A 27,222-nucleotide genomic window follows, 5' to 3' on the forward strand; every position below is an offset into this window, starting at 1 on the left:
CCAACATTACCCATTAGCCTTTCCTAAGCTCCTTCATTATATTTCTCCCATCCCTCAACAGAAATGTCCACACACCCAGCTGGATTGAAAAACACACATGCACACACCTTCTTTCTCCTCTCCCCGCAACTGATTTTTTCCTGTTTCCCTTCCCTCCACCAGGGTTTATTTGCCCAGATACATGCCAACCTTGTACCAAATATGTAGCTGACAGAGCAGGTTGCATTTGGCAGTTCTGCTTACTGTAGAAATTAATGTTCAAGAATTAACAGTGCAATCCAATGGGTGCTTATTTCAAATTAAATTTACAGAGATCTTGGGAAGGCAGCTAAGGCTGCAGTCCTATGCACACTTACCTGGGAGAAAGCCCAATTGGCAATTGAACATAGTGGGACTGACTTCTGAGGTAACATGCATAGGATTGTGTGATAAATCCTAAAACCTGGCACAAACCAGCCACCTGCTCTGCCCCATAAGTAAATAATGGTGGCAGCCCCCCCTCCCCCCCACTGCTGCTGTGGCCAGCAGCAGCTGCAGCCCTGAACCAGTGGCTGGTGTTGCAAGGAGACGAGGGCAGCGCTGGGCATGCAGGCACGGAGCAGGGATGGGCAGAGAAGCCAAGAGCTGAGGAGGAGAAGGGGGGGTGAGAGGAGGCTGCAGAGCTCCCTCAGGCTCCCTCTCTCCTTTGCTCCCTTTGTCTGGCTGGCCCTCTGCTCCCTCCTCCTTCCCTAGCAGACTGTGACCCAGATGGGGGCTGGCTTCAAAAAAAATGCCAGAGAAAAGCTCCGGTGTGACTCGCCACCACTACACCACTGATCAATACCTTGCAGAATTGAGCATGCAAGAATCTGTCATTAGGATGCCAAAGTGGAAGAAAATATTTAATTGAGTTTCTTCCCTGTTCAATATATATGGGGGAAGAAACAGGGTGGATGGGAGGAATTGATTGCGTAGGGACATTTTGTAGCATATTAATTTGCAGAATGTCATGACACAAAACTATAGTGTGTCAATGCGGTGTCATTATGGCACCAGATTCCAGAAAAGCAAAACCTCTCTGAACAGCTGATGTGTTTTGTTTCAGCTCATTGTTACGACTAAACTGCTCAAGTTATTTGTGGCTAAAGATTAACTTAGTTTATTCTGCATATCTGTGCTTCAATGATGACTGAAAGAGAAGGAAAGGTGGATTTCTGGAAAGTGTAAATCTTTAAAAGTTTAAGAGGAATTTATTAGGAGTGAACCTTGTACAGCTCAAGGAATATAATAACGAAACAAAAAACACTGACTGAATTTCAGAAAACCTTTCATGACTGTTAAGACAGTTTTAGTTGGGGAGATCAATTACCCCAAGGGAAACGGTAAGAAGGAAAGAAAGATCTGCTGCATTTAAAGCGAGTTTTTACAGTGTACTAGAAAGGGGGTAGTTTTCCAGCCTCCAAGGCACTTTTGTGCTGCTAATGACCTCAAATCAGAATTCTGAAAGTCTTCTTTCTGGCACACAAAAGCGGCAACACCTTCTCTCTCCTGACATCCCATCATAGGCTGAATTAGAATCTCACTACTTGACACCAGCCCCTCAATGGATGGCACTAGGATCTACTAGGGAATAAATAACCCCACCTACTGTTACAACACCATGGGCAGTAGCGTAGTGGCAAATTCAGAAGTGCAGGGTCCCTTCATGACAGTCACAGCCTCCCCCCTCACAGCCACACCCCCTTCTAAGATTGTACAGCCTTGTAAAATCTACAGCCTTCAACTGGGATCCAAAAACAGTGCAGCTGAGAGAAAGGCAGTGGTATTTCACTTGGACGTCTGAGAAAAAATGCAGGGGTGTTAACATCTTTTTCACTCACTCACTCATTCACTCAAACACAAATATTTTAGGTTTTCAATATATGATACTCTATGGAAGCTTCACCCTCTCAACTCAGCCGTTATGGACAGATCCCTTCTCATTTAAACAGCCCCCTTGCACACTCCCTTAATGCCCCAACATTACCCATTAGCCTTCCCTAAGCCCTCTCATTATATCTCCCCCCTCCCAAACACCCAGCTGGATTGAACTACACACACACACAGTGGGCAACAAAGATGATCAGAGGACTGGAAACAAAGCCATATGAGGAGAGACTGAAAGAACTGGGCATGTTTAGCCTTGAGAAGAGAAGACTGAGCTGAGATAGGATAGCGCTCTTCAAGTACTTGAAAGGTTGTCACACAGAGGAAGGCCAGGATGTCTTCTCGATCATCCCAGAGTGCAGGACATGGAATAATGGGCTCAAGTTACAGGAAGCCAGATTCCAGCTGAACATCAGGAAAATCTTCCTGACTGTGAGAGCAATACGACAATGGAACCAATTCCCTAGGGAGGTGGTGGGCTCTCCCACACTGGAGGCGTTCAAGACGAGGCTGGACAGCCATCTGTCAGGGATGCTCTGACTTGGATTCCTGCATTGAGCAGGGGGTTGGACTCAATGGCCTTGTAGGCCCCTTCCAACCCTACTATTCATTCTATGATTCTAGTGGTAAATTTGGAAATGCAGGAGCTCATTGTGATAGTCTCCAAGAGCAGTCCAAAAATTTCAGGCAGCTGTGTTGATCCATATCAACAGACCAGTTCTAGGAGTTTTCATTTCCACCAGGAGCACGTCTTTGGTAAAGTAAATAGGTCTTAATTGCCCATTCCGGACCAAGTCATCCCAAAATTTGCATTCCAACATGGGATAATATACTGTTGCTTGGAAAATTCATTCCCCCCACAGGTACAGTGAGAATCACAGCTAAGCTCCGAGGCAACAGGAAATTCTGAGGGGGATGGCAGATGACATCAGAGTCTCTGCTAATAAAAAAGTGCCGGGGCTGCGTCACTGTGAGCCCTGCCTCCACTACACCACTGACCAAGGGAAATGTGGCATACACTTGCCCATCATTTTCATTTTGACACCTATACACCTGCTAAATTAACCAATCGGTGTAATCCAGATTTAAGAATCTTTCCTTTGGAAAAAATGGACTGAATGTGGGACGTATACATTGGATCAACTCCTAGAAGCAGATGGAGATTTTCTGCTGTATTCAGAGTAAGCCCGCGAACTCGGAGGCTTACAAGCATCCAATGCAGAGTGGGAGGAGTGGCAGACGCAATTGCCACCTCCTCGTCTTCCCACTCTGCATTTTCACTAGATAGGCCTTTTTGCTTGTCTAGCTGGGATGCTTTGGAGGGGGAGGGAAGGAGGCTGGAGAGGCCTTGGGACAGCTTGTATCCCAGCCTCTCCAGTCTCCTCCCTCCCCACCCACTGGAACACCCCTTTTACCCCCTTCTCCAAAGTTGAGTTTCCAACCTTGGAGAGGCAGCCGGTGCAGTTCTTTCTGCGCTGGCTCTGAGGGGGAGGAGCAGAATACAGATTCCCCGAGGTTGGAGCGCTGTCTCTGACCTTGCATTTGGGAATCCAAAGTATCCTATGCCCCCCCAATGCTGTATAGGGGCCATAGGATTGCTCCCCAATGCACCTTTTAACATGTTTTTGGTCCATCAGCTCTTAGTGCTTCTGCAACCCCCCAAATACTAGAAGAATTAATTTCTTTACCACACATTAACAAAGCTGCAGTTTGGCTATATAAACAATTACTAGACATGACTAAGTTTAATACACAGGTCAGTAGAGAGGAGTGGAACAGGGAAGTGGAACATCCCATACATGAAAGACAATGGAAGGTTGTCCTTGCTCCATTTCTCTTGACTTGAAATTAAAAACAATACAGCAGAAATTGCTTTTCCATACTATTGTCTTTTTAGAAAAAAAATATGTCCACAACTGCCAAGTGCTGGCATTGTGGTATGGATTTTACATCACTCTCCCATATGACGTGGGCGTGTCCTGTGGTGGCTCCTTTTGGATGGAGTTATTTCTATATATTAATTTTGTATTAGAAAAATTTCTGAAATTAACTAATGTTCATGTGCTTTCAAAATACATTCCTCTGCTCTGGGATGTTTCAGATGTTTTAGATGGTGGACGAAAGTGGATTTTGAGAGCACTCATGGCAGATGAAAGATGCAGTGGAGGCTGGTGGCTCCAGTTTTGGAGGGGCAGTAATTCCATTCTGGGTTTTAGTTAGAACTAGCCAGACCTCTACATGTGCTATCCAAGATGCTGAATTCATTTGGGGAATAGGGCTCAGTGCCTTTAGAGTTCTGGCTGGTTCTAAAACCCAGAATAGAATCACCACCTTTCTGAAACTGGAGCCACCAGCCTCCACTGGAAAAACTTATACTTCAAAACTGGAAATCCACACCATTGACTCTTCAATGGACAGGGTCCACCTTACTGCCTTTTCTATATCTGAATAGACCATAGTCTCCAGACACATATTTGGTCATCATACACTGATAAGTGCTTATATATGTCTTTGAATGTATTCTAATTTAGTCCCATCCCCCTCACCCTATTTTATTTGTATTATGTAAAAGGAAAAATCTAATAAAAATATTAATTACACAGTCAGAATTCTGAGGATCTCATTGTTTATTTTTAAAGAGTAATTTTCTGATCCTCATTGTTACAGAGGATCATTTGAAAATGGGATGGGAGTTTGCCAAAGAAGGAGGCAAATATAAAGAAGCACAAAGTAATTGTTTTTCAAGCATCCTGCTTTTATAAAACCATATGTCAAGATTTTCCTAAGAGTTATTTCCAAAATTAAAGCTTGGGGGAGACTACATATTGAAAATGAATACAATCGTATGCAAATATCTAAATAAAAAAATAGCAAAGTAAGTCACAAAGTTTGCTATCTTTCATGTAAGATTAGTTCACTGCTAGTTCAGTTCAGTCATAGGAATGAAAATGAGGTGAAAATTATGTTCAGTAGGTGCAACCAAAATATATAAATTCAGCCCAGCCCTCTGGCTTACAGTATGTTTCCAATCTGCCCCTCAGCTGAAAAAGTCGTTCATGCTTGTATGTGCAAGAAGACATGTATAGACAGGAAGTGACCATGCTGCATTCTTTGGGGTGGAAGTGGACTATATGTTACATACAGCACACGACTGCTGGCCTAAAACAGCACTTCGTGTAGGGTTTACCTCTTCTTTCTCATACCATGAGGGATTATGGTAATGGAGGCATGCCAATACATACCTGGCTCAGTTCAGAAATAATGCCAACTCATTAAGGAAACCTAGCTGCGATTTGGCAGGATGTCCAAATTGGCAAACCATGGTTGGTCAGCAAGCCAGATCCAGAACCACATTTTGAAGCTTGTTTTCAAACTGATTTGGCATGATATCTGAGTTGATAAGCATAGTCGTATCCATTGCTCTGCTTCCAGAAGAAATACTGAGCAGATGGAAGACAAAAAGAGATAAGCAGCTCTAGACCAGTTTACCTACACATTTGGGATTTCAAACCATGGTTTGGCATGATGTCTGAAGTGAGCCACACTGAAGAGAATTGCCATTTCCTGGTTGGTAAATCTCTGTCCCTATTTTAAGGAGCCTTAGGAATGTCTTTAAAAAAAATCTTTAGATTCATGACTATCAAGATAGTAAATGTTGCAGGATATGTTTGAGTTGCAGTGATCCTATAATAAATTCAGCCATTGTGAGATTAAACATTCTTACACTTTAAAGAAAGGGCATTCCTAAGGTCAGCTTACAAACATCTACTTCAGAAGCCAGCGTAGGACTGGCTATTAGTCCTGATGGCTATGTGCTACCTCCAGTATCAGAGGCAGTGGGCCTACGTACACCAGTTGCTGGGGAACATGGGTGGGAGGGTGCTATTGCACTTGTGTCCTGCTTGTGGGTTCCCGGTTGACAGCTGGTTGACAGATGGTTGTGAACAGAATGCTGGACTAGATGGACCCTTGGTCTGGTCCAGCATGGCTCTTCCTATGTTCTTAAGCTATTATAGAGTAAATTAACCTAGCATATGAGTTAGTTCTTCCAGATGGAAGAACACATGGAGAATAGGTTCCAGCAATGTGCAACATTAAAGGTGAAGGGGGTTTGCCCTAAGGCCGTGAATACTGGTATGAGAATAGGAGCAATGAAAGTTGTGTTAGGTAGCTGAGGCACAGGTTAAGCTCTAACGAGGTTTATTTACAAGGTGAAAGCTTGTACAAGAGAACCCTGTTTTTGACATACAAACCTTGGAGACTAGTATGCCAATGCAGGAATAATGTATATTACCAGTGTAATCTGCATTGTGTTCTGTTTTGGAAGAAAAGTGTAATATAAATTTTAAAACTCATAAAAGCTTAATGGCAATAGCAAAGAAGAAAGACCAATTCCTTCCTTGCCCAAGTGGAATCTTAACCCTTTTTCTTTGACTGTAGGCAAAATCCTAGGAGCATGCGGGAGGCAAGAGCTATTGCTGGGAAGTGTCAGAGGTTTAAAGTCAAGATCAAAGTGCTTCCCTTCTGAATTCCTCACACTGTTTTGCCCTCCCACTTGCCCATAAAAGCTGACAGTGCTCAGCAGGGTCCCAGCTCTGGGAGGGGGTAGGTGCTCCTTTTCTTTTCCTGTGTTATCTGCAGCTCCATCCAAAGATGCTATGGAAACCTGGGAACATTCTTCTTTCACATCTCCCACTGTTCAAAGGGGCAGACATGAATGTATCAGATAGGTTCCAAAACGATACAGGTGATTCCTTGTACTGGACCAAGGGTGTTAGTGAAGGGTCTGATGAAGTAAGAGCTTCCCTAGGGGGGGTGGAGTATGTCATAATAAAGTAATTATGTATGGCTTCATACTAATCTAAATAACCTACTAAAATGAGAGATCTGGAGAAACAAGGCCACTACTTGGTAGTCAGTAATGCTTGTGCATGTTCTAAAGACAGAGAAACCAAAGCAAAGTGCCACCCCACCCCGACCCCATGCACACACTCCTGAAATTCTCAGTTTTTAGGTAATTTATACAAAGGTTTCAAAATGGTTGTGTGGTCCCTCACATGCTTTTCAGTGCCTCCTGGCGCCACTAAGTGGAGATCCAACTAAGTACAACAGAGGTGATCAGAAGGTAGATTGGGATCTACTGATAGTTCTCTGAACAATTTGCAGTAGACGAACGAGGATTTCTCTTAATTGTTTAACAATAACACCACCAACAAAACAACTCTTCACCCTTACCCACCAAATTATACTGATGAAATGAAGAAGGCTTGGGGTAACTAGGAGTGGATTTTTATGTAGGAGGACTGTGAGATCAGTTCAATTTTGGTAATCTAAACAAATTCCTGGGCTCAGAATTCTTTAATTCTCAGTGTCTGCTTTTTGCAACTGGCTCTGGTTGGTGGATCTGAATTCTAGTAAAAAAACAAAGTAGACCCCGCAAGCCTGAAGTCTGCCCATCCCTGTAATATGGTGATTAGCATGTCAGAATAAGACTGGGGAGACCAGGTTCAAATCATCACTCAGCTATAAAGCTTATTGGATATCCTTGCACCAATCACTATCAACATAGTCCACTTCACAGGGTTGTTGTGAGATTAAATGCAAGGATCCATGTACACTGCTTTGAGCTCCTTAGAGGAAATGATGGGATATAAATAAAAGAAATAAACAGCAAAAACCACAATTTTAGCATCATTCCCAGCAATTAATTTTTTGTGCAATATATATGCAGCTATCACTCTGGTTCACATGGTCACCGCAGCTTAAATAAGGGTTTGTTTAATCTTTGCAGGATTAGGAAGGGCTTCTTTACATGGCAGCCATGTGATTTGAACTCAAAGAGTGCCTCCCTCCCTCCCTGGCATGTGTGCAAAGGAGGCGAGGGGGGGTCTTGTTTTCATAGCTTAACTTCTGCTGTACTGTTTTCTCGCAGCCCCCAGGAAACCTCTGACTTACTTCTGAGTAGACATAAAATGTAAGATTGTGCCATAAGTCTGCAACCCTCAGCACACTTACTTGGGAGTAAGCCCCACTGAACTTAGTAGGGTGCTCTGAAACAACAGGGGACATTGCTTCTGAGCTTGGTGGGGTGGGGGATCAGATGTGTCTCCCTTCATTGCAGGGAGGCATTTTACCCTCTTCTCCCTCCAACTGAGAAATGCAGAGGCAGGAGACGCAATCACAATCAGCAGGTGATTCTTGCCCTTGCTCCTGTCAAATCTCATCTGTGCCCCCAACAACTGAAAACAAACGCCCACAGCAGGCAGACACAGTGGTTTCTTCTGTTATTGGAGAATTTCACAGGGGGGTCATGGTGCTCCCATTCCATGGGCTGGAAAAAATACATTTCTTGTGTTTGGGGAAAACACGGGATAGGCTGGAGGAAATGACAGGAGACACCCTGAAAGGTAACGGCATCATCTACAGAGCAGATGATGAACCCCCAAGCCATGGTGGCTTCTTTAAGCCACAGTGCATGCCAGACACCATTTGCCTAATTACACACTTGTGCGCAGCTTGTCATGTCATCTGAACCCCAGGTGGCATGGCTTGTTGGAGGGAGGAACAACCATCAAATAACCCAACAACAGGCTATGGGTTATTTGAGGGTTGTTTCCCCTCCAATAAGCCATGTTGCCTGGGTTTGAATGACATGACAAATCACGCCCAAGCGGGCAATTAGGCAAATGGCGCCCAGCACGCATCACAACTTAAACAAGATACCATGGCTTGTTTAAGCTGCAGTGATCGTGCGAACCAGGCCAATGTCTTCTTTTGAAGTGTGGAAATATACAGTTTTTCTCCATAGGTAGTGTATCCATTGCTATTGCAATGTCCCTGTGGAACATAATTGCATGCATATTACAGGCATCTATTTGTTACTGTTTAGGATGGTTTTTGGTGATGGCAACATAACATGACTCTCCCACCCCTATACAAATCCATACTGTTTTGTCAATTTATTTTTTTTATTTTTTTAGTGTCCTGGATGGCTGTGTGCTTCCTTTGAGTGCTATTATGCACCTCTGCATAGTGGGGGTACCACATAGAGAAGAAAAAATAGCAGATATGATGTTTGAAAGAGATATATATTGCCTGAGCAGCCAGTTCACACAGCCATTTTTTGATACAGGGAAGTCAGCAAGAATGTACTTTGGGGCATATATTTTGGCATTTTGAGCTAGTTTTCCAATTGCTCCAATATGTTTTCCAGATTGCAACTTGCCATGTTTTACCCAATTTTGGAAGATTTAATTTCCTCACAACTGTGTGACTCATAGTATAGCATTCATGAGACTGGTTTAACATGACAAAATCCGACACAGAATTCAACTCCTATTGATTTCATGTATAGAAAGCAATAGCCCTGATTACTACATAGGATGTGAATGGAATCAAGTACCAGTCTGACACTACTGGAAGGCACAGGCAAGGCCCTAGAATACCCTGTGGGCCAGCGTGATGTAGTGGGTAAAGCACCCTTTCCCCACCTGGTGCCCTCCAGATATTTTGGACTACAATCCCCAGTATTCCTGGCCATTGCCCATGCTGGCTGGGGCTGATGGAGGTTGAAGCCAAAAATCTGGAGGGCACCAGGTTGGGGAAGTCTGGGAGAGGTTCCTGGGCTTGGGAGACCTGGATTCAAATACCTACTGAGCCACAAAGCTAATTGTGTGATCTTGGGCAAGTCATCCTCTCCAAGCCTAATTAACCTACTTCATAGAACTTTTGTGGGATAATATACATAACCTCCAAGTACATCAGTCACACTAAGCGCCTTGAAGGGGATACAAATGTAATAAATGCAAGGAACAGTGCCTTTACTAGCAGCAACAATTACATAAACCAATAACCAAAGTTCTAGCATTAGAGTTTCACAGAACTCTTCCATGGGCATGATGCTAGAAGAAAACAAAGTAGGAGTGGGAAGGAAGAAAAATATATTGATAGCATAATAGGGTAGCCTTCCCCAACCTGGTGTTCTCCAGATGTTTTGGACCACAACTCCTAGCATTCCCGAACTTTGCCAATGATAGCTGGGGCTGATGGGAGTTGAAGTCCAAAACATCTGGAGGTTGGGGAAGGTCAGCATAAACCAGGTTGGGGAAGGTTGGCATAAAGCACAGTAGTAGTCCCAGCTGCAACATGTTATGCCCTTGAATTGAGATCAATTCAGGAAGCAGGATTGTTTGTAACCATTGCAAAAGATCTCAGGTTGCACTGCACCAAAACATACTGGTTAAGAAAAAAAACAAACACCAGTGGCCACTCTCCCTTTGAAAATATAAACACCAGCAGTTTATTGATTTATATAGACTGCTTTTCTGTGTGGAAGTCTTCAAAGCATCTCACAAAATTAAAACAAATATAAAAAATACAACTATACGGTTATTTGAATCCATCTCTAGCACAAATCGGAATTAATGGGTCCTTTGTAAGTGTGTATATATGTGTGTGTGTGTGTGTGTGTGTGTATATATATATATATATGATAAAATAATACATTTAAAAGCAATAGCTGTTTTATATTGTAAGGCTGTTATCTTTTTTTAAATTGTAGTAATAAATACAATAATTAATGTGAACGTCTCTATGGTCTGGGCTAAAGCATCAGATATATAAAGCTTCCGGTGATATAAACAGGACTGTGTGCATTATGAGCCAATTTGATGCCTTAGCTTTGCCCTGGGGCATGTCCTGCAACGGACAGTCCTTTACTGGTAGAGAAGTGTGAGATGGGGGGTGGAGGGTGTTGTGCTGTAAAATATGTAAATGTCTCGGTACTGTGCTCGGCTCCAAGGGTCTAGGACACCAGCTCCAGGGGAGGGGGAAAAGCTGATAGAGAGGCCCAGAAAATGCTCTCCTCCTTTGTTCTTGGATTTGGATGTGTCAGGAGGGGCCATGGAAATTTTTTGGAACTTATACACTAAATGGAGCTCACAGCAGGTGCTTTATCTGGCATGGAGGAGACAAAAGGGCTGGTGGGGAAGTGTTTGGAATGGACAATTGCAGCTCAGCATGTACTGTGTGTGTCAAATCCTCAGCTTCCAAGGAGCTGATGCCTCATCCAGAGCAGTCCAGTTTTTTCACAAACAGGTTGTGCATATCAAAGGGACTTGATCTCCTAAAAAGATGGGGAATACAAAAGAATCGGGTCAGACTGGAAGCTCAAATGAGAGTCAGTACAACTGCAGGAGTTTAATGACCAAGCAGGCAGCACAAATGCTGCCCCCATTCAAAAGGTACTTTTAAATGGTCACAACTGTCACCAGAGAGCCATGCATCAAGCTACCCCAGAGCTATTCTTGTACAATATGCATTCGTTAATACATTCAAGTAGACATGCGTCAAGAAGTGATCTGAGTTGTGCATGAGTGTGGGAAAATTCTTCCAGATAGTTCCAACCAACCAATTCCACTTACTCACCAACAGATTGCCACCTCAGCGCACATTGGCTATGCGGGTTAGTGAATACACATAGCATGCAATTGGTCCTGAAGTGAACCCCTACTGGGATGGTTGAGGACCAATTGTTGGTCCTCAAACAGGGCTGGGCAATTTGTGGCCCTCCAGATGTTTTGGGCTACCACTCCCATGATCTCTCACCATTCATTATGCTGGCTAGGGCTGATGGGAGTTGTGCCAAAAAATCTGAAGGACAAAATGTTGACCACCCCGATCTAATTGTTTTCCTCTTCCCTTCCTCCTTCCATCCCCACCCCCTTTTTCCTTGTGTAGTGTCTGTAGGGCTAGGACTGTCTTGCTTTTGAGTGATCTGGAAGCCACTCTGGAAGCCTTTTTGTCTGAAAAATGGTGTAAAAATGCTTTAATTAAACAAAAACTTAGAATACATATATAGCCCTGAAGAATGTTGTAAGTAGGTTAGTGCCCTGGGAAGAAAGTGAGTATTATTGTCACACATTGCAGATGGGGGATGGAGGCTGAGAGAGTGGGTTGTCTAAAACCACTTAGTGAATTCCTGGCAGTAGAGAGATCCAAACCAAGGAGTTCCTGGTTCACATCCCAGTCTCTTAGCCACAATGCCATCATATTTATCTGTCCTTATCTATTTGTCTGGCTGTCTTAGGACCAGACATTCACATAGGTGAGTGATAAGAACATAAGAAAAGCTGTGCTGGATAAGACCAAAGGCCTAGCTAGTCAACATTCTGTTCGCACATTCTGTTGCAACAGCACCCTCCCACTCATGATCCCAGCAACTGGCCCACAGAGGCATACTGCCCCTGATATTAGAGGTAAGATATAGCCATCATGACTAGTCGCCACATAGCCTTATCCTCCATGAATATGTCTAATCTCCTTTTAAAGCCATCCAAATTGGTGTGTGAAGAAGCACGTCCTTTTGTCTGTCCTGAATCTCCCACCATTCAGCTTCATGGGATGGCCCCAGGTTCTAGTATTATGTGAGAGGGAGAAAAATGTCTCCCTATCCGCTTTCTCCACAACATGCATAATCTTGTACACCTTTATCTCCCCTTACACTTGAGGTGTGGTGACTAGAACTATATGCAGTATTCTATACTCCTTAGAGATCAACATCGGAAAAAAGGAATTAGAATTGGAACGAAATGACAGAGGAAAGCCTGAGAAGAACTAACTCATGCCAAATTAAAACAACACTAGGGATCATAATATTGGCAAGATATAAAGTGTGTGTGTGTGTGTGTGTATGTGTATATACATACACACACACACACACACACATGCATCTCTGGTGAGAGAGATCTGTGGGTGCTAAGACAAGGGTGAGCAGAAGCTAGATCAGGATCTACAGGTAGATCTCTGGGTGAACTGCAGTAGATTAGCAGCAGTTTATGACTCCCAATTGTCTAAGACAGCAACAGTTAAAATGCCTTTCCTCCCTAAATTAGGTTGCTGAAAAAGAATGCTCAGGGGAAAAACAGAAATGGATTTTTGTGTCAAAGGATTTTTCAGCTCAGTTCTGGTACTGTTCACAAATTCCTGGGCTGAGTATGTGCTCAGGGGCACCCTGTTCCTTAATTTTTAATGTACATCTGCCTGCGCCACTAGTTTGCACCTGGGATCTCAAGGTTCTTGTACAAAACAAAGTAGATCCCACAAGCCTGAAGTCTGCTCTCTCTTCTGTTAAGGTACACATATACATAGGTTTTTCTCATGGGCAGACACAGGTATAAACCCATCCCATATTATTACTTTAGACTCCAGAATTACTTGCCTCAGCACTTACATGACTGAAATTCATAGTGTTGGAAGTAGCCCAAAGCCACAGTGGGCGTTAGTTAATTTGTTTTTTAAATGATGAGACATAGAGCAACAACATACAGAGGAAGCCAACAACAACAACTGAACGGAGTAATGTCAGAAGAGAGATTTGATGAAGGACTGAAACTGCTCAGGGTGTGAAAAAAAGAACATTAGCTTCAGGCACAGGCTGAAGGCTGGGGAAGCAAGGGCTGTGTTATACAGCCAAGGCAAGATGTGAAGAGGAAGTTAGGGTCCCAAATCCAATGTCTAGTGACAATGATGCCTGTGTCTGCTTTGTTTCTGCCATGGTAACAGGGCCTTTTGTGTGATCCAGAAATAAACGATAGGATGGAATCAATGATAGGACTTCACAGAATGCTTTGTTAGTCTACACACTTCTCTGGCGATTCCTGTAACTCCCAATGCAACATTTTAGGCGGTGGTCCTATGAAAATGAACCATTATGCTGTGGAAGATAACAAGGGCCCCCAATACATTGTAATTATCTGAGAGTAACAATGTGTGAACAGGTTTTCAAATTTTCTTCCATAGGCAGCCCTCTATTAACATTTCCTACAGTTCAAAACATGGTAACTGCTTTTCCCACCCACCCACCATCCCCCAGTGTGTCATGCTTGGAGAGCAGTGCACAATCATCCTGCCAAATTTAGGATACTGAAAATTCGATAACAAGGGTCTTGTTCTATAGAAAAGACTTACTTATGCTAATTCCTCACTACCTCATCACAATGAACGACTTTCCCACTTAACAGAAGATAAGCACGTCGGTTTTTATCTGTCAAATTTTGATGAGTACGGGATTGAATCTTGGAAACACTAGATCTGGACCTCACATATAAGATTGTGCACTGTAAATTATTATGGTTACTTTCAAGGAGGCTTCATCAGACAGGTAGGGAAGCCAAAAGCATGTTGAAAAATAGAGCTCAGCAACTGGCAATCCAGGCCAAATCCAGACTCTTGAAGGAAGCAGCCTCTGCCAGTATAGAGCTAAAAGAAGGATATGGAAAGAGCAGCGGCTATAATCGTGAAACTTTGAAGGGGAGTGACAGTTAGGAGAAGAACTAGACGCCACTCTGCACCAGTGGAAGCAGCGGAGCTGTGGAACCGATTCCAGGTACTTGAGGATGAGACTGGAGGACAGCCTGCAGAGGAAGAAACACAGGGGAACCTACATGAGAGTGAGCAAGAGGCTGAAGGTCAGCCAAACAGAGGCGATGAAACCCAGACCTACAACAAGAAGAGAAGAGTGGTAGTAGTGGGAGACTCCTTTGCTGTGTGGGATCGAGACCCAAGTATGTCGCAAAAACCCAGACTCCCCAGGTATGTTGTCTCCCGGGAGGATGGATTAGAGACATGACTGAAAGGTTGCCTGCACTCATAAAGCCCACTGACAGGTATCCCTTTCTTCTCATCCATGTGGGAACAAATGATACCGCCAAGCGGAGCTACGAAGAAATCACGTCAGACTTTGAAGTTTTGGGAAGGAAACTCAAGAACTTTGGGGCCCAGATAGTTTTCTCATCCATCCTTCCAGTAGTTAGAAGAGGGACAGAAAGGGAACGAAAAATACTCCGGGTATTTTTTTTGTACTGGCTACGAAGGTGGTGCTGACAAGAGAGATTTGGATTCTGGGATCACGGGCTATACTTCCTGGAAGATGGGCTGTTGGCTAGGGACGGGTTGCACCTCACAAAGGATGGGAAGAATGTGTTTGGCCACAGCATGAAGAACTTCATCAGGAGGGCTTTAAACTGAATCCTACGGGGAAGGGAGACGTAAAGTTGGGGGTAACAATGGACGTAGGCTCATGTACCGCAACAGAGAGAACAGCTCTGATAGCGCCCAATAATAGTTTTCAGACACATGTAGGAAGAAAGCCAGACTATGAAGCACATGGTCTTTTATGTCTATATACTAATGCCCAGAGTATGGGAAACAAACAGAATGAACTTGAACTCTTAATACAAGAAGGAAATTATGACTTGATAGGTATAACTGAGACAGTGGGATGACTCTCATCACTGGAATACAGCAATTGAAGGATATAACTTTAGGAAAGCTGATTTTAATAAACTCAGAACAGTGATCAGTAAGGTCCCATGGCAAGCAACTCTAACGAGAAAAGGAGTCCAAGATGGGCGGAAGCTTTTAAAAAAGGAAATTCTCAAGCAACAATTACAAACAATTCCAACAAGAAGAAAAGGTGGAAGACAACAGAAGAAGCCAATGTGGCTACACAAAAAGCTTAGAGATGACCTGAAAACAAAAAAGGACACAAAGAGGAAGTGGAAAGAAGGCCAAGTAACAAAGGAAGAGTACAGGCAGGTAGCACAGAATTGCAGGGATGGTGTCAGGAAGGCTAAAACTGAGAACAAGCTGAGGTTATCAAGGGATGCTAAAAACAACAAAAAGGCTTTCTTCAGCTACGTGCATAGTAAAAGGCAGAGGAAAGAAATGGTTGTTCAGCTATTAAATAAGGATGGCAAAATGATAACAGATGACAAAGAAAAGGCAGAGGTGCTCAATTCCTACTTTGACTCAGTCTTCTCCCAAAAGAGGGTCTATGACCCCCCTGGCAAAGGCAAAGGACAGGTTGAAGGGGCAGGATTGCAGCTTGAGATGGACAGGCATATGGTCAAGGAACATCTAATTATTTCAATGAGTTCAAATCTCCAGGGCCAGATGAACTGCATCCTAGAGTAATAAAGAAACTGGCAGAAGAACTCTCAGAACCGCTGTCTATTCTCTTTGAGAAATCATGGAGGACAGGGGAAGTGCCAGATGACTGGAGGAGCACTAATGTTGTCCCTATCTTCAAAAGGGGTAAAAGGAGGAACCTGGGAACTACAGACCAGTCAGTCTGACATCAATCCCTGGGAAAATTCTGGAGCAGATGATAAAGCAATCCATCTGGAAGCACCTTGAAAACAATGCAGTGATGACTCGAAGCCAACATGGATTTGTCAAGAACAAATCCTGCCAGACGAATCTGATCTCATTTTTTGACCAAGTAACCTCCCTTGTGGACTGTGGGAATGCTGTAGACATCATATACCTTGACTTCAGCAAAGCTTTCGACAAAGTACCCCATGATATCCTGATGAGCAAACTAGCTCAAAGTGGCCTAGATGAAACAATGATCTGGTGGATCCACAGTTGGCTACAGAATCGGACTCAAAGAGTGCTTATCAATGGGACCTTCTCAAACTGGGGAGAGGTAACAAGCGGGGTACTGCAGGGCTCAGTCCTGGGCCCAGTGCTCTTCCACATTTTGATTAATGACTTGGAGGAGGAGGTGCAGGGAATGCTGATCAAATTTGCAGATGACACAAAATTGGGGGGATAGCTAATACCTTGGAAGACAGAAACAAAATTCAAAGTGATCTTGATAGACTGGAGCACTGGGCAGAAAACAACAGAATGACATTTAATAGGGATAAATGCCAAGTTCTGCACCTAGGAAAAAGAAACCAAATGCACAGTTACAAGATGGGGGATACGTGGCTCAGCAACATTACAAGCGAGAAGGATCTTGAAACTGTTGTCGATCACAAGCTGAATATGACCCAACAATGTGCTATGGCTGCAAAAAAGGCAAATGCTATTTTGGGCTGCATTAATAGAGGCATAGCTTCCAAATCCCGGGAAGTACTCGTTCCCCTCTACTCAGTACAGGTTAGGCCTCATCTGGAGTACTGTGTCCAGTTCTGGGCACCATACTTTAAGAAGGATGCAGACAAACTGGAGAGGGTTCAGAGGAGGGCAACAAAGATGATCAGGGGACTGGAAACAAAGCCCTATGAGGAGAGACTGAAAGAACTGGGCATGTTTATCCTTGAGAAGAGAAGACTGAGGGGAGATAGGATAGCGCTCTTCAAGTACTTGAAAGGTTGTCACACAGAGGAAGGCCAGCATCTCTTCTCGATCATCCCAGAGTGCAGGACACAGAATAATGGGCTCAAGTTACAGGAGGCCAGATTCCGGCTGAAAATCAGGAAAAACTTCCTGACTGTTAGAGCAATACAACAATGGAACCAATGACCTTGGGAGGCAGTGGGCTCTCCCACACTGGAGGCGTTCAAGACGAGGCTGGACAGCCATCTGTCAGGGATGCTCTGACTTGGATTCCTGCATTGAGCAGGGGGTTGGACTCGATGGCCTTGTAGGCCCCTTCCAACCCTACTATTCTATGATTCTATGAGTGATAATTGGGGTTTTAGCCTACCACCATCTTCTCAAAAGGGATAAATGATCAAACTACTTGCAGACCAGTGTGTTAAAGGAACAACAGACTGTTTGTTAGCGTCTGCTTGACTAAAACTCTCCAAAATTTTCCACAGAACAAATGGCATTCAAAATCAAATGCTTGGGGTGATGGGTTTTGTACAAGAATCATAAGAGAATTCCTGCTCTGAAACTTTTGCATCTCCAAGTACGTAATCAGAATAACTTTAATTGTATTGGTTCCAGAAGGCACAGCCTGAAAAGCTGCCAGGGCTGTTGTTAAGGCTCTGAAACCATCAGAGAGTAATAGGTGCCATTATATATTTGCTTTCTCCTTGATTAAACGAAGTTGTACCCTGTAACCCCAGAAACATGCCAATGCCTCCCTCATTGCTATGCCACCAACAGGGTACCCTAGAACTGGCCATTCAAAGGCCCTAACAGGAAAAATGGCCCAATCCTGAAGCGTCCCCACCTCCCAGACAGCTCAGCAAGGTCAAGCACCACCCGAGTACTCTTGAGAACACCTCTTGTTTTTAATATTGGACTATACTGCTTGGTATAGCCAGCTAAGATGTAAAAACAATCAAGGGACAAGAAACTCCCTCAGCCTTGTTATACTTGTTATATTGTTATACTTTATTTCTATGCCACCTTTCGGCCAAAAGGCCCCCAAAACGGCTCACAAAAATATTGTTGTTGTTCAGTCGTTCAGTCGTGTCCGACTCTTTGTGACCTCATGGACCATAGCCCGCCAGGCCTTCCTGTCCTCCAATCTCTCCCGGAGCGTGCTCAAGTTCAGATTCATTGCATCGGTGATGCTATCTAGCCATCTCATCCTCTGCCATCCCCTTCTCCTTTCGCCTTCAATCTTTCCCAGCATCAGGGTCTTTTCCAGTGACTTTTCGCATTTGGTGGCCAAAATATTTGAGCTTCAGCTTCAGTATCTGTCCTTCCAATGAGCAGTCAGGGTTGATTTCCTTTAGGATTGACTGATTTGACCTCCCTGCAGTCCAGGGCACTCGTAAGAGTCTTCTCCAGCACCACAGTTCGAAGGCATCAATTCTTCGGCGCTCAGCCTTCCATATAGTCCAGCTCTCACAGCCATACATTGCTACTGGGAAAACCATAGCTTTGATTATACGAACCTTTGTCGGCAAGGTGAAGTCTCTGCTTCTTACTATGCTGTCTAGGTGTGCCATAGCTTTCCTCCCAAGGAGCAAGCGTCTTTTAATTTCATGGCTACAGTCACCGTCTGCGGTGATCTTGGAGCCCAAGAAAATAAAATCTGTCACTGCTTCCATTTCTCCCCCTTCCATATGCCAGGAAGTGATGGGGCCAAATGCCATGATCTTCGTTTTTTTAATGTTGAGTTTCAAACCAGCTTTTGCACTCTCCACTTTCACCCTCAACAAGAGGCTCTTGAGATCCTCTTCGCTTTCTGCCATGAGGGTGGTATCATCTGCGTATCTGAGGTTGTTGGGGATTCTCCTGGCAATCTTAATTCCGACCTGTCATTCATCCAACACAGCATTTCTCATGATGTACTCTGCATATAAATTAAATAAGTAGGGCGACAATATACAGCCTTGTCGTACTCCTTCCCCAATTTTAAACCAATCGGTTGTTCCATGTTCGGTTCTTACTATTGCTTCTTGTCCCTCGTACAGGTTTCTCAGGAGACAGGTAAGGTGGTCTGGTACTCCCATCTCTTTAAGAATTTGCCACAGTTTGTTGTGACCCACACAATCAAAGGCTTTAGTGTAGTCAATGAAGCAGAAATAGACGCTTTTCTGGAATTCTCTTGCTTTCTCCATGATCCAGCGAATGTTGGCGATTTGATCTCTAGTTCCTCTGCCTCTTCGAAACCCTGCTTGTACTTCCAGTAGTTCTCGGTTCCCATGCTGCTGAAGCCTAGCTTGTAGGATTTTGAGCATAACCTTGCTGTTATGTGAAATGAGCGCAACTAAATACAAGCCTTCTATTCATTCGCCAGAACCAGACTATTATTTCCTTCGTTTTAAACCCATTCTGGGTCCAGCTTCTGAGCCATCAAGCTCTTTATACCTTTGTTTCAATCCCTATTGAAACAATGTTCATTCTTTCTGCTTGGTCATCCCCCACGCTGGTGGTCTCAGCTCTGAAAATAACCGGGGTATGATCAGCTTCCTCATGACCCTTTCCTAACCCGAGTCTCTGTTTTACTCTGGGGCCAATCTGTTTCCAGGGCCAGAGTTTCCCCTTTCACTTTCCCAGTGAACCAACTTATTGCTGTGTTTGCCCAGAGAGATCTGTTTGCCTTGTACACCCAATCCTGGCAAAGTGCCCTATGAGCCCCAAAGCTGGGTTCCATACATAGGAACCCAGTTTAGTCTGCAATACCACACAGGTACTCTGCATCCTCCATGTAAGTTGCTGTCTTTGAGGCCAAGGGAGGTGGTCAAGAAGTCAGTTTAGGGTATTGGGAAGAGGCTACCAAGAAGTCTCAAGCAGAACATCTGGAGCACCTTGAAGCAGCAGTTCCAGGAACAGCAGGTCCTTCTTTGCCACTGGAGCAGCAAGAGTGAGCTACTCTGGTGGCATGTGTAGGTATGGGTGAGGATGGGGGGAGAGGGAGAGCAGGAGCAGCCCTGCCTACTATGGGGGCATGCGGGCCCACAACGTCCTTCCCTGGACTCAATGAGCCCCTCAGGGTGCAAAGGCTCCCTGCACCTACTTCAAACTGAAGCATTCCTTGGCATATCTGCGTACAAAGAAGCAGGGATGGGCTAGAGCTGTCATTCGGCACTGATACACTGAAAATTGTCAAGAGGCAATAAAGATAACACACTGTGTATTGGTAGGATTTTACTAACAGCTGAACACCATTACTAGGTGCTTGTCAGCATACAAGGGGAATGCGACAGACAAAAGTTCCATTTCAAAGAGCAAGTGCATTTGGGAAATTTGACAAAAATTATAGTGCTGTTAGCTGGGAGCCTGGATGGACCTGCAGGATTTATATCTAGTTGCTAGAAATGGGGAGGCAGGGGGAGAATTGAGGGCAAAACTCCAAAGTCAGCTTGCTGTATAAGTAGTGACTTGCTGTGCAATATTCTTCTCCCTGAAATGTTCCACATGCCACATACTGAGTAAGGGAGGTAGCAACAGCAAGCATTTTTCTTCAAAGGTAGCATTCTTTGCCCTGTGAAATGCACCTTATCTAATGGGTTCAAGTGTAAAGTACCTCAGGCTGTGTTATCAACCACAAATCTCACACTCTCCTGAGAAGTGAGAGGAACAAAGTCCTCCCTGTGCAGCCTCTAAAACCCACACCTGAAGTTTGACGCTACATTAAAGAGAGTACTGAATCTATTTGTTTTTTTGTTCATTTAAAACGTTTATATCCATCTTTGCTCAAAAAAGCTTAAAGTGGCTAACAACCATAAGTTAACCAGCAATTCCAAAAATGTTAAGGCACTAAAAGAGTGGTAGAAACTAACCCACTTCTACATCAACAGTAGCAGAAAAGATTAAAAAGCAGAGATAGTTAAAAACCAAAATAATAAAACAACTATCTATAAACCAGATGGCACTTATGGCATTAATTTTTTCCAATTAATAAATTTTTAAAAATGAAAAAGGGGTATGCACTATCCACACTGTAAATAATAGTGATTCAGTTACCATAAAATGTGCCTAAAGTTTTTAAAAAGTGCAACCACTGCAAGGAAAAAGTGTAACCAGTGCAAATCAAGCAACAATAATTTATAACCTAACTTGCCACAACATGTTGAAATCAGCATCCTGTTTGGCTTCAGCTTTCTCCATGCACAGTCTGACAGAAAGTGGTCAATCTCTGTATTTGACTACCAATCACAAAACCATAGCCAGTATTCTACACCGAGCTACAGTAGGCCTACTTTCATGAAATCACGTAAAGTACTAGTTCCTCTCTACTCAGCATTGGTTAGGCCTCATCTTGAGTACTGTGTCCTTAAGAAGGATACAGACAAACTGGAGAGGGTTCAGAGGAGGGCAACGAAGATGACCAGGGGACTGGAAACAAAGCCCTATGAGGAGAAACTGAAGGAATTGGGCATGTTTAGCCTTGAGAAGAGAAGTCTGAGGGGAGATATGATAGCATTCTTCAAGTACTTGAAAGGTTGTCACACAGAGGAAGGCCAGGCTCTCTTCTCGATCATCCCAGAGTGCAGGACACAGAATAATGGGCTCAAGTTACAGGAAGCCAGATTCCAGCTGAACATCAGGAAAAACTTCTTGACTGTTAGAGCAATACGACAATGGAACCAATTACCTAGGGAGGTGGTGGGCTCGCCCACACTGGAGGCATTCAAGATGAAGCTGGACAGCCATCTGTCAGGGATGCTTTGACTTAGATTCCTGCATTGAGCAGGGGGTTGGACTCGATGGTCTTATAGGCCCCTTCCAACCCTACTATTCTATGAGTCTATGAATTACGTTGATAGCTAGCAAACAACGCTACACAATGGTTCTATTACTTGTTGGTTTATTTTTTTCTGATTAAATTAAAATATGCACAATAAAGCTAATGACTGCAAAACCTTGAATATTGAATACTGTTTACAGGTAAAGAAGTCATCTGTCCAAGATTGTGCTTTGAGCTGAATTTACATATGATTGCAGTAAATGCAGAAATTGATGTGCAGAAAAGGATTATTCCATTACTTCAGTATTTTGAACATTTCAGATACTGGCTATATTTCAGGTTCTTTTAAAGATTTTATAGTAGGAGATGTGCTCTTGCCTGGGGGAGTAGAAAGTATAAACTTAAAAATTTGCTCATAGTTATAATTGTAATAATAGTAATACGGGTACTCTGTTACCTTAAGAGTTGCCCTCTTTTTAAAAAAATCACCCAGCCCAGATCTAGCCTTTTTATCTTGCATTACTTAACATTTTGTAGGAGTGCCATGGATCACAAAAAAATTGCCTCAGGAGTCCGATCTTGCCTACAAGCCCCAAGGTTGGTCATCCCTGTTTTAAGCTCAAGCAGAATCTATCACCGGGGGGGGGGGGGGGGGGATTTGGCCTGGGCCTCACATTCACAGAGTGCCTCAAATTTAGATTTGACATTATCTCCAAATGAGGTTATACATACAGACACAGAGGTAAACTGACAGGGCTGAAAGAGGGTGACGTTCATCACACAACATTAAACTTGTGTCCCATTACAGGGCCGCAATGCCTATAGTACACTATGAAGTAATATTTTTTTTATAAATCCTGTAATTATCTTGTGAATAGTACAATTATACTGTAGGACACTGCCATCTGTGGTGGAACATTTAAAACAGAATTAAGTCTATAGATTACAAAGTGACACAAAGCTATTATTCAAACCATAATTGGCATAATACTCTCTGTTTTATCGAAAATTCTAAAGTGACATTATGTTGCTGCAAAAATTCTGTCAAAAACACTTCAATCGTTATACCTTTGTGTGCAGAGAAAAAAAATGTTCTCAAAATTTAACTAATATTTTCTTGTTTATCAATTTTATTATATTTTCTTGTTTGCATGATGAGGTCATTTTCCTCAAGCAAATACATTTCGTAAAGTTTAAACTGGATTGCAACCCAAAGCAATTGCTTCAAGAAATACTCCAACTTCGACTTGCTGGTGTGTTTCCTAATGTCACCGTTGCATTGAGGATTTTTCTCAGTCTACCTGCATCAGTAGCTTCAGGTGAATGGTCTTTCAGTGTGCTGAAGCAGATCAAGAATTAGTACTGTTCAAATATGGGACAAGTAGGGATGGGAAATCCAGCCCTTTTTGAGCTTGCCGCAGTTCCACAGCGTGTCTGACTTGGCTTGTATTTGCAAGCTTAGCCACGGGTTATCCCTGAACTCTGCGGGCTTTTTGCATATATTTTGTGTGTGTCCACTGTAGTTCATGCAAATATAGATTTTGTGCAAATTACGACCACAAATTTCCACAAATTGTGGCTGTAATTTGTGCAGATTAAAAAACACTGAACACCTGCTATCTGGCCCAACTTGCTGCAGACCAAGTTAGGTCAGTTAGTGGGAAACTAACCAAAGTCCCGGGAGCTGGGCCAATGAAAGCTCGTTGAGCTCCACCCCCAACCAGATTCCCCCAACATCCCTACGGACAAGATCATTTAAATGGTTTAACATAAACTGTGACATTGAAAGAAAACTATTTTTTTCCAGAATAACTGGTAAATTTGCACAGAAAGCTAGAAAAGCACTTGTTAAATAAATAGGAACATTTATTACAAATTATTCCATTGTATTTTTTGTGTTAAAAGCGTAGATTTGTTAAATGTAACAAATCAACGTTCCTTGCAAGAGGAAAAAAGGCAGGGTATAAATGCAATCAATCAAATGTAAACATTTAAAATATACCCCCATTTTTATAACCTTCTTTTGGCATTTCTTCATTTTTTAATATACCAGGAGCATAAAAAAATAGAAGTGAAATAGAACTCTCGCAACCTCTGAGAGGTCCTGAGCTTAAGATTAATGTTTTTTAAAAAGACAAAAAAAAGTATTGACAGGGGTGCTGCTGAGCAAAGGCTCATGACCAAGATATAATCTGATGCAATGTAAAAAATAAAATAAAAAAGACTTAAATGCTGGTAAGAGCATGTGTTACTTTCAGACTCAAATTGGTACAGACCGTTCTCTAAGTTAATTGTATATCTTTTGCTGTTTGGTCACACACCAAGTTGAAGTGTAAGCCCCTGTTTTTCCAGGTATCCCAAATGGCTGGCACCATTTTGCAGAGACATGTGTATGTTGCTGGTCTCCCATCTGTCATACAGGTGGGCCAGCATAGACCACAGTACAGATGTCTCCCCTCTCAGTGAACTGATTCCCTGCCATCTTGGTAGAACATATGGAACTGACACCACCAGGCATACAGACATGGGCAAGATGACTGGTTCCATGGCATATGTGGGTAGCCCTGGCCCAAGGAAGGAGCATTCCCTTAGCTAAAGAAAGACATTCTGCACATTCTTACTGGCTATTAGATCCTTTAAAAACATGTATTCCCTTTTGGGAAAAGGGAAGCAACTCTACACATACTCAAAAGTACTCATCCCACATTTTTGAGAATTAGGCAACTCTAATAGTAGATAATTTCATTCATTCTTGTTGGGGGTAGATGCAAAATGAAAAATAGCTACAAAGGCAAAAACAGTTCTAGAATAACCAAGCACCACATTTGCCGCCTTTGAAAAACTGTCCATATTGTTCCTTGATACCCTATAGCAGATGGAAGGATTGGGGAATGCCCACCTTTCTGTTACACAAAGCAGTGCAGTCCATCCTTCTGGCTTCGCTTGTAGACAATGTTATCTGGGCAAATGGAAGGAAGCCCCTTTCCTTAGCTCACATTACAATCCTATACATGTCGGCTCAGAAGTAAGCCCCGTTAAATTCAATAGGACTTACTCCCAAGGAAGTGTATAGGACTGCAGTCCTAGTTTACGAATGTGTAGTCCAGATTCTTGGGGAAGGAAATCACTGGGACTTAATAGTAGTAAATGTAACGTACAAACAAGAACTCTCTACACACACACACACACACACACACACACCTTTTTTAAAGGACGGAGAGAATAATGTTGCTAAACTCCCTCCTACTACGCAAGGTGCTAGCATCAAATTTATAACCTTCGAAGGAATTGATGTGCATTTTTGAACCTTTAAGTCTGGGGAAAACATGTCGTGAGAAAATCTGTGCTTCCCACATGCCCAGATAATAACCCACGCTGAACATTATTCAGGATTTTTTGTATCCTGGGTCATCACTGTGCATGCACATTTAAGTCAGTAGAAGGAGCTCTACTTACTTTCCTTCTCTCTGTGTCTCTCTCAACATGGAGCCGCACAAGAATTCCACCAGGACCTCGTTTCCGGTTCCGATAACAATTTCTAGAATCTTCCATGTGCGGGGCAAAAGGGATGGAATTACAGAGAAATTAATGTGAACGCTCAAATAAAACAGTATTACTTTCATTATACTTTGGTTTTTAAAAAAATCGGGACGTAAGCAGTGTTACCTTTTCGTTGGTACCCTGAAATAAATGGGTTCTTCAGGGTGCAATCCTATGCATGATTAGACAGAAAGAAGTCCACAACTCCCAGAATGTCTCAGCCAGCCTGGCTGGCTGGGGCATGCTGGGAGCTGTAGGCTTCTTTCTGTCCAAACATGCATAGGATTGCGTCCTTACCCTAAAGAGTTCTGTTGCTGACTGAAGGAAGCTGCTCCCTCATTGGCTTTGGGGTGGGGTGGATTTGGGGATTGGTTTTTTTTTTTTTTAAGTTAAGGTAGTTTTGCTGAGAGTGCTGAAAGCAAGAAGGTAAAAACAAGAACGTAGAGCATTAGTTTGTTGTGTTTATAAATAAGGGTTTGTTCTGAAAACTCGGTGGTCCTGCTACTTCGTAATGCAAGCAACGCTATCCTATGGGCTTCCACCTCTGCGATTCCCCGCACATGGAGGATAGTACTGCAACCGGCGGTATAGCTTAAATCCATGGAGACTGTAGTAGCCTCTATCTGGAGAGCGGGGAAGACTCCCTTTCTAGCTACCCTCTCTTTCGTTTCTAGTGGAAGCCGCTTTAGCAATGATCATGTTCAGCCACAGAGATAGAAAACAGCGCTTGACACTGAGAAGGGGCCATGTTTTGAGCTCCGCCTTTTTCCCCTGGAGCTGCTCTAGCCGCGCTGCCGCGACTCTATTCCCGCTCCGCAACCGACGGTGGCCGATCTCTCTCAGTGGGTTAGCGGACTCTATGGTTTCTGTCGGGGGGGGGGCAGTCGCGGGCGCTTATGAATAATCAAGAGAGGCGATGAATATTCATCCACACTTCGTGCGCGGCGGTGGGGGCGGCCGAGCGGGCAGGGAGCGGTTCTCTTGGACTCTGCCCCGCTGGGCGAGCTTCTGACGCGGGGCTTGGCGGAGCTCCTTCTCCGGTCTCGGCTCATTCATGGCTCCCGGGAGAGCGGCGCTGGGGAGTGGCCGGTGAGCCCTTTGGATCGACCGCGGAGGGGCGGGCGCGGGGCTCCGACCTAAAGAGGGGAGGGGGCAAGGAGAGATCGTGGCAGCTGCCGCCGGTGGCTCAGAGGGAGCAAAAGAGCGGGTGGAGGTGATTTATGAGGAAAACCAACGCAGAGTCTTGTGGCACCTTAAATACAAAGGGTAAAATGCAACGGAAGCCCTACTTAGAGTAGACCCATTGAAATGAATGGGACTTAAGGTAGTCGTGACTAACTCCGGTCTCATTCATTTCAGTGGATCTACTCTAAGTAGGACTTAATTCGGATTTTACCCAAACACGTTTATTATCGCACAAGTTTTCCTGCGTTAAGAGTCCACTTCATTTTATTTACTTATTTACTTATTTGTATCCCACCTTTCTCGCCAAAAATGGTGATCAAGGCGGCTAACAATACAATCCAGATTTAAACAAAACTTATAAAAACAAAGGTAAAAACACAATAATAAAAGCAATAAATAGCACCAGCCATTTATTTTATTATTAACCTTTATATACCGCCTTAACGATAAAGCCTTGCATCAAGAACATTAAGAAAAACACAATAAAAACTATTCAAACATTACAACCTACACATTTTACAAGGCTAAATGGAAAAGATGTGCCTTTACACCCTTTCTGGAAGCCAAGAGAGTGGGGGCCAATTGTGGTTCTTGAGGCAGCACATTCCACAGTTTGGGAGCAACAGGGGAGAAAGCCCTTTCACGCATTGCAGACAAATAGGTCTCTGTGGGCCATGGTGCCCTCAAAAGGGCCTCTCCTGCAGATC

At 43.5% G+C, this 27,222-nt stretch overlaps 2 protein-coding genes across 7 annotated transcripts in view; one reads left to right on the forward strand and one right to left on the reverse strand.

The window, feature by feature from the left end:
• Positions 1-25,650, reverse strand: part of VRTN (vertebrae development associated) — a 43,727-nt gene extending 18,077 nt beyond the window's left edge. The window contains exons 1-2 of the mRNA XM_084842439.1: positions 25,457-25,650; positions 25,247-25,335 (exon numbers count right to left, since the gene is read on the reverse strand). Of these exons, the coding sequence (XP_084698565.1) occupies positions 25,247-25,275 (29 nt within the window). The 5' untranslated portion in view covers positions 25,276-25,335; positions 25,457-25,650. The remainder of the gene's footprint in view (positions 1-25,246; positions 25,336-25,456) is intronic.
• A 548-nt stretch (positions 25,651-26,198) lies between these two features.
• ABCD4 (ATP binding cassette subfamily D member 4) overlaps positions 26,199-27,222 on the forward strand; it is a 36,991-nt gene continuing 35,967 nt past the window's right edge. For 3 of the 6 annotated variants that reach the window (XR_014788950.1, XM_084842524.1, XM_084842504.1), the window contains exon 1: positions 26,303-26,419. Coding sequence is in view for 3 of the 6 variants with exons in the window: in XM_084842524.1 (XP_084698650.1) it covers positions 26,385-26,419 (35 nt within the window). In the remaining 3 variants the exon portion in view is untranslated. Of the gene's footprint in view, positions 26,420-27,222 lie in introns of all 6 variants that reach the window. The other 3 variants (XM_084842514.1, XM_084842493.1, XM_084842483.1) reach the window with 2 other exon arrangements.

Source organism: Heloderma suspectum, chromosome 1 (assembly GCF_057233095.1).
Source record: "Heloderma suspectum isolate Gila_16-S chromosome 1, 16-S_ref, whole genome shotgun sequence".
Taxonomy (NCBI): Eukaryota; Metazoa; Chordata; class Lepidosauria; order Squamata; family Helodermatidae; genus Heloderma; species Heloderma suspectum.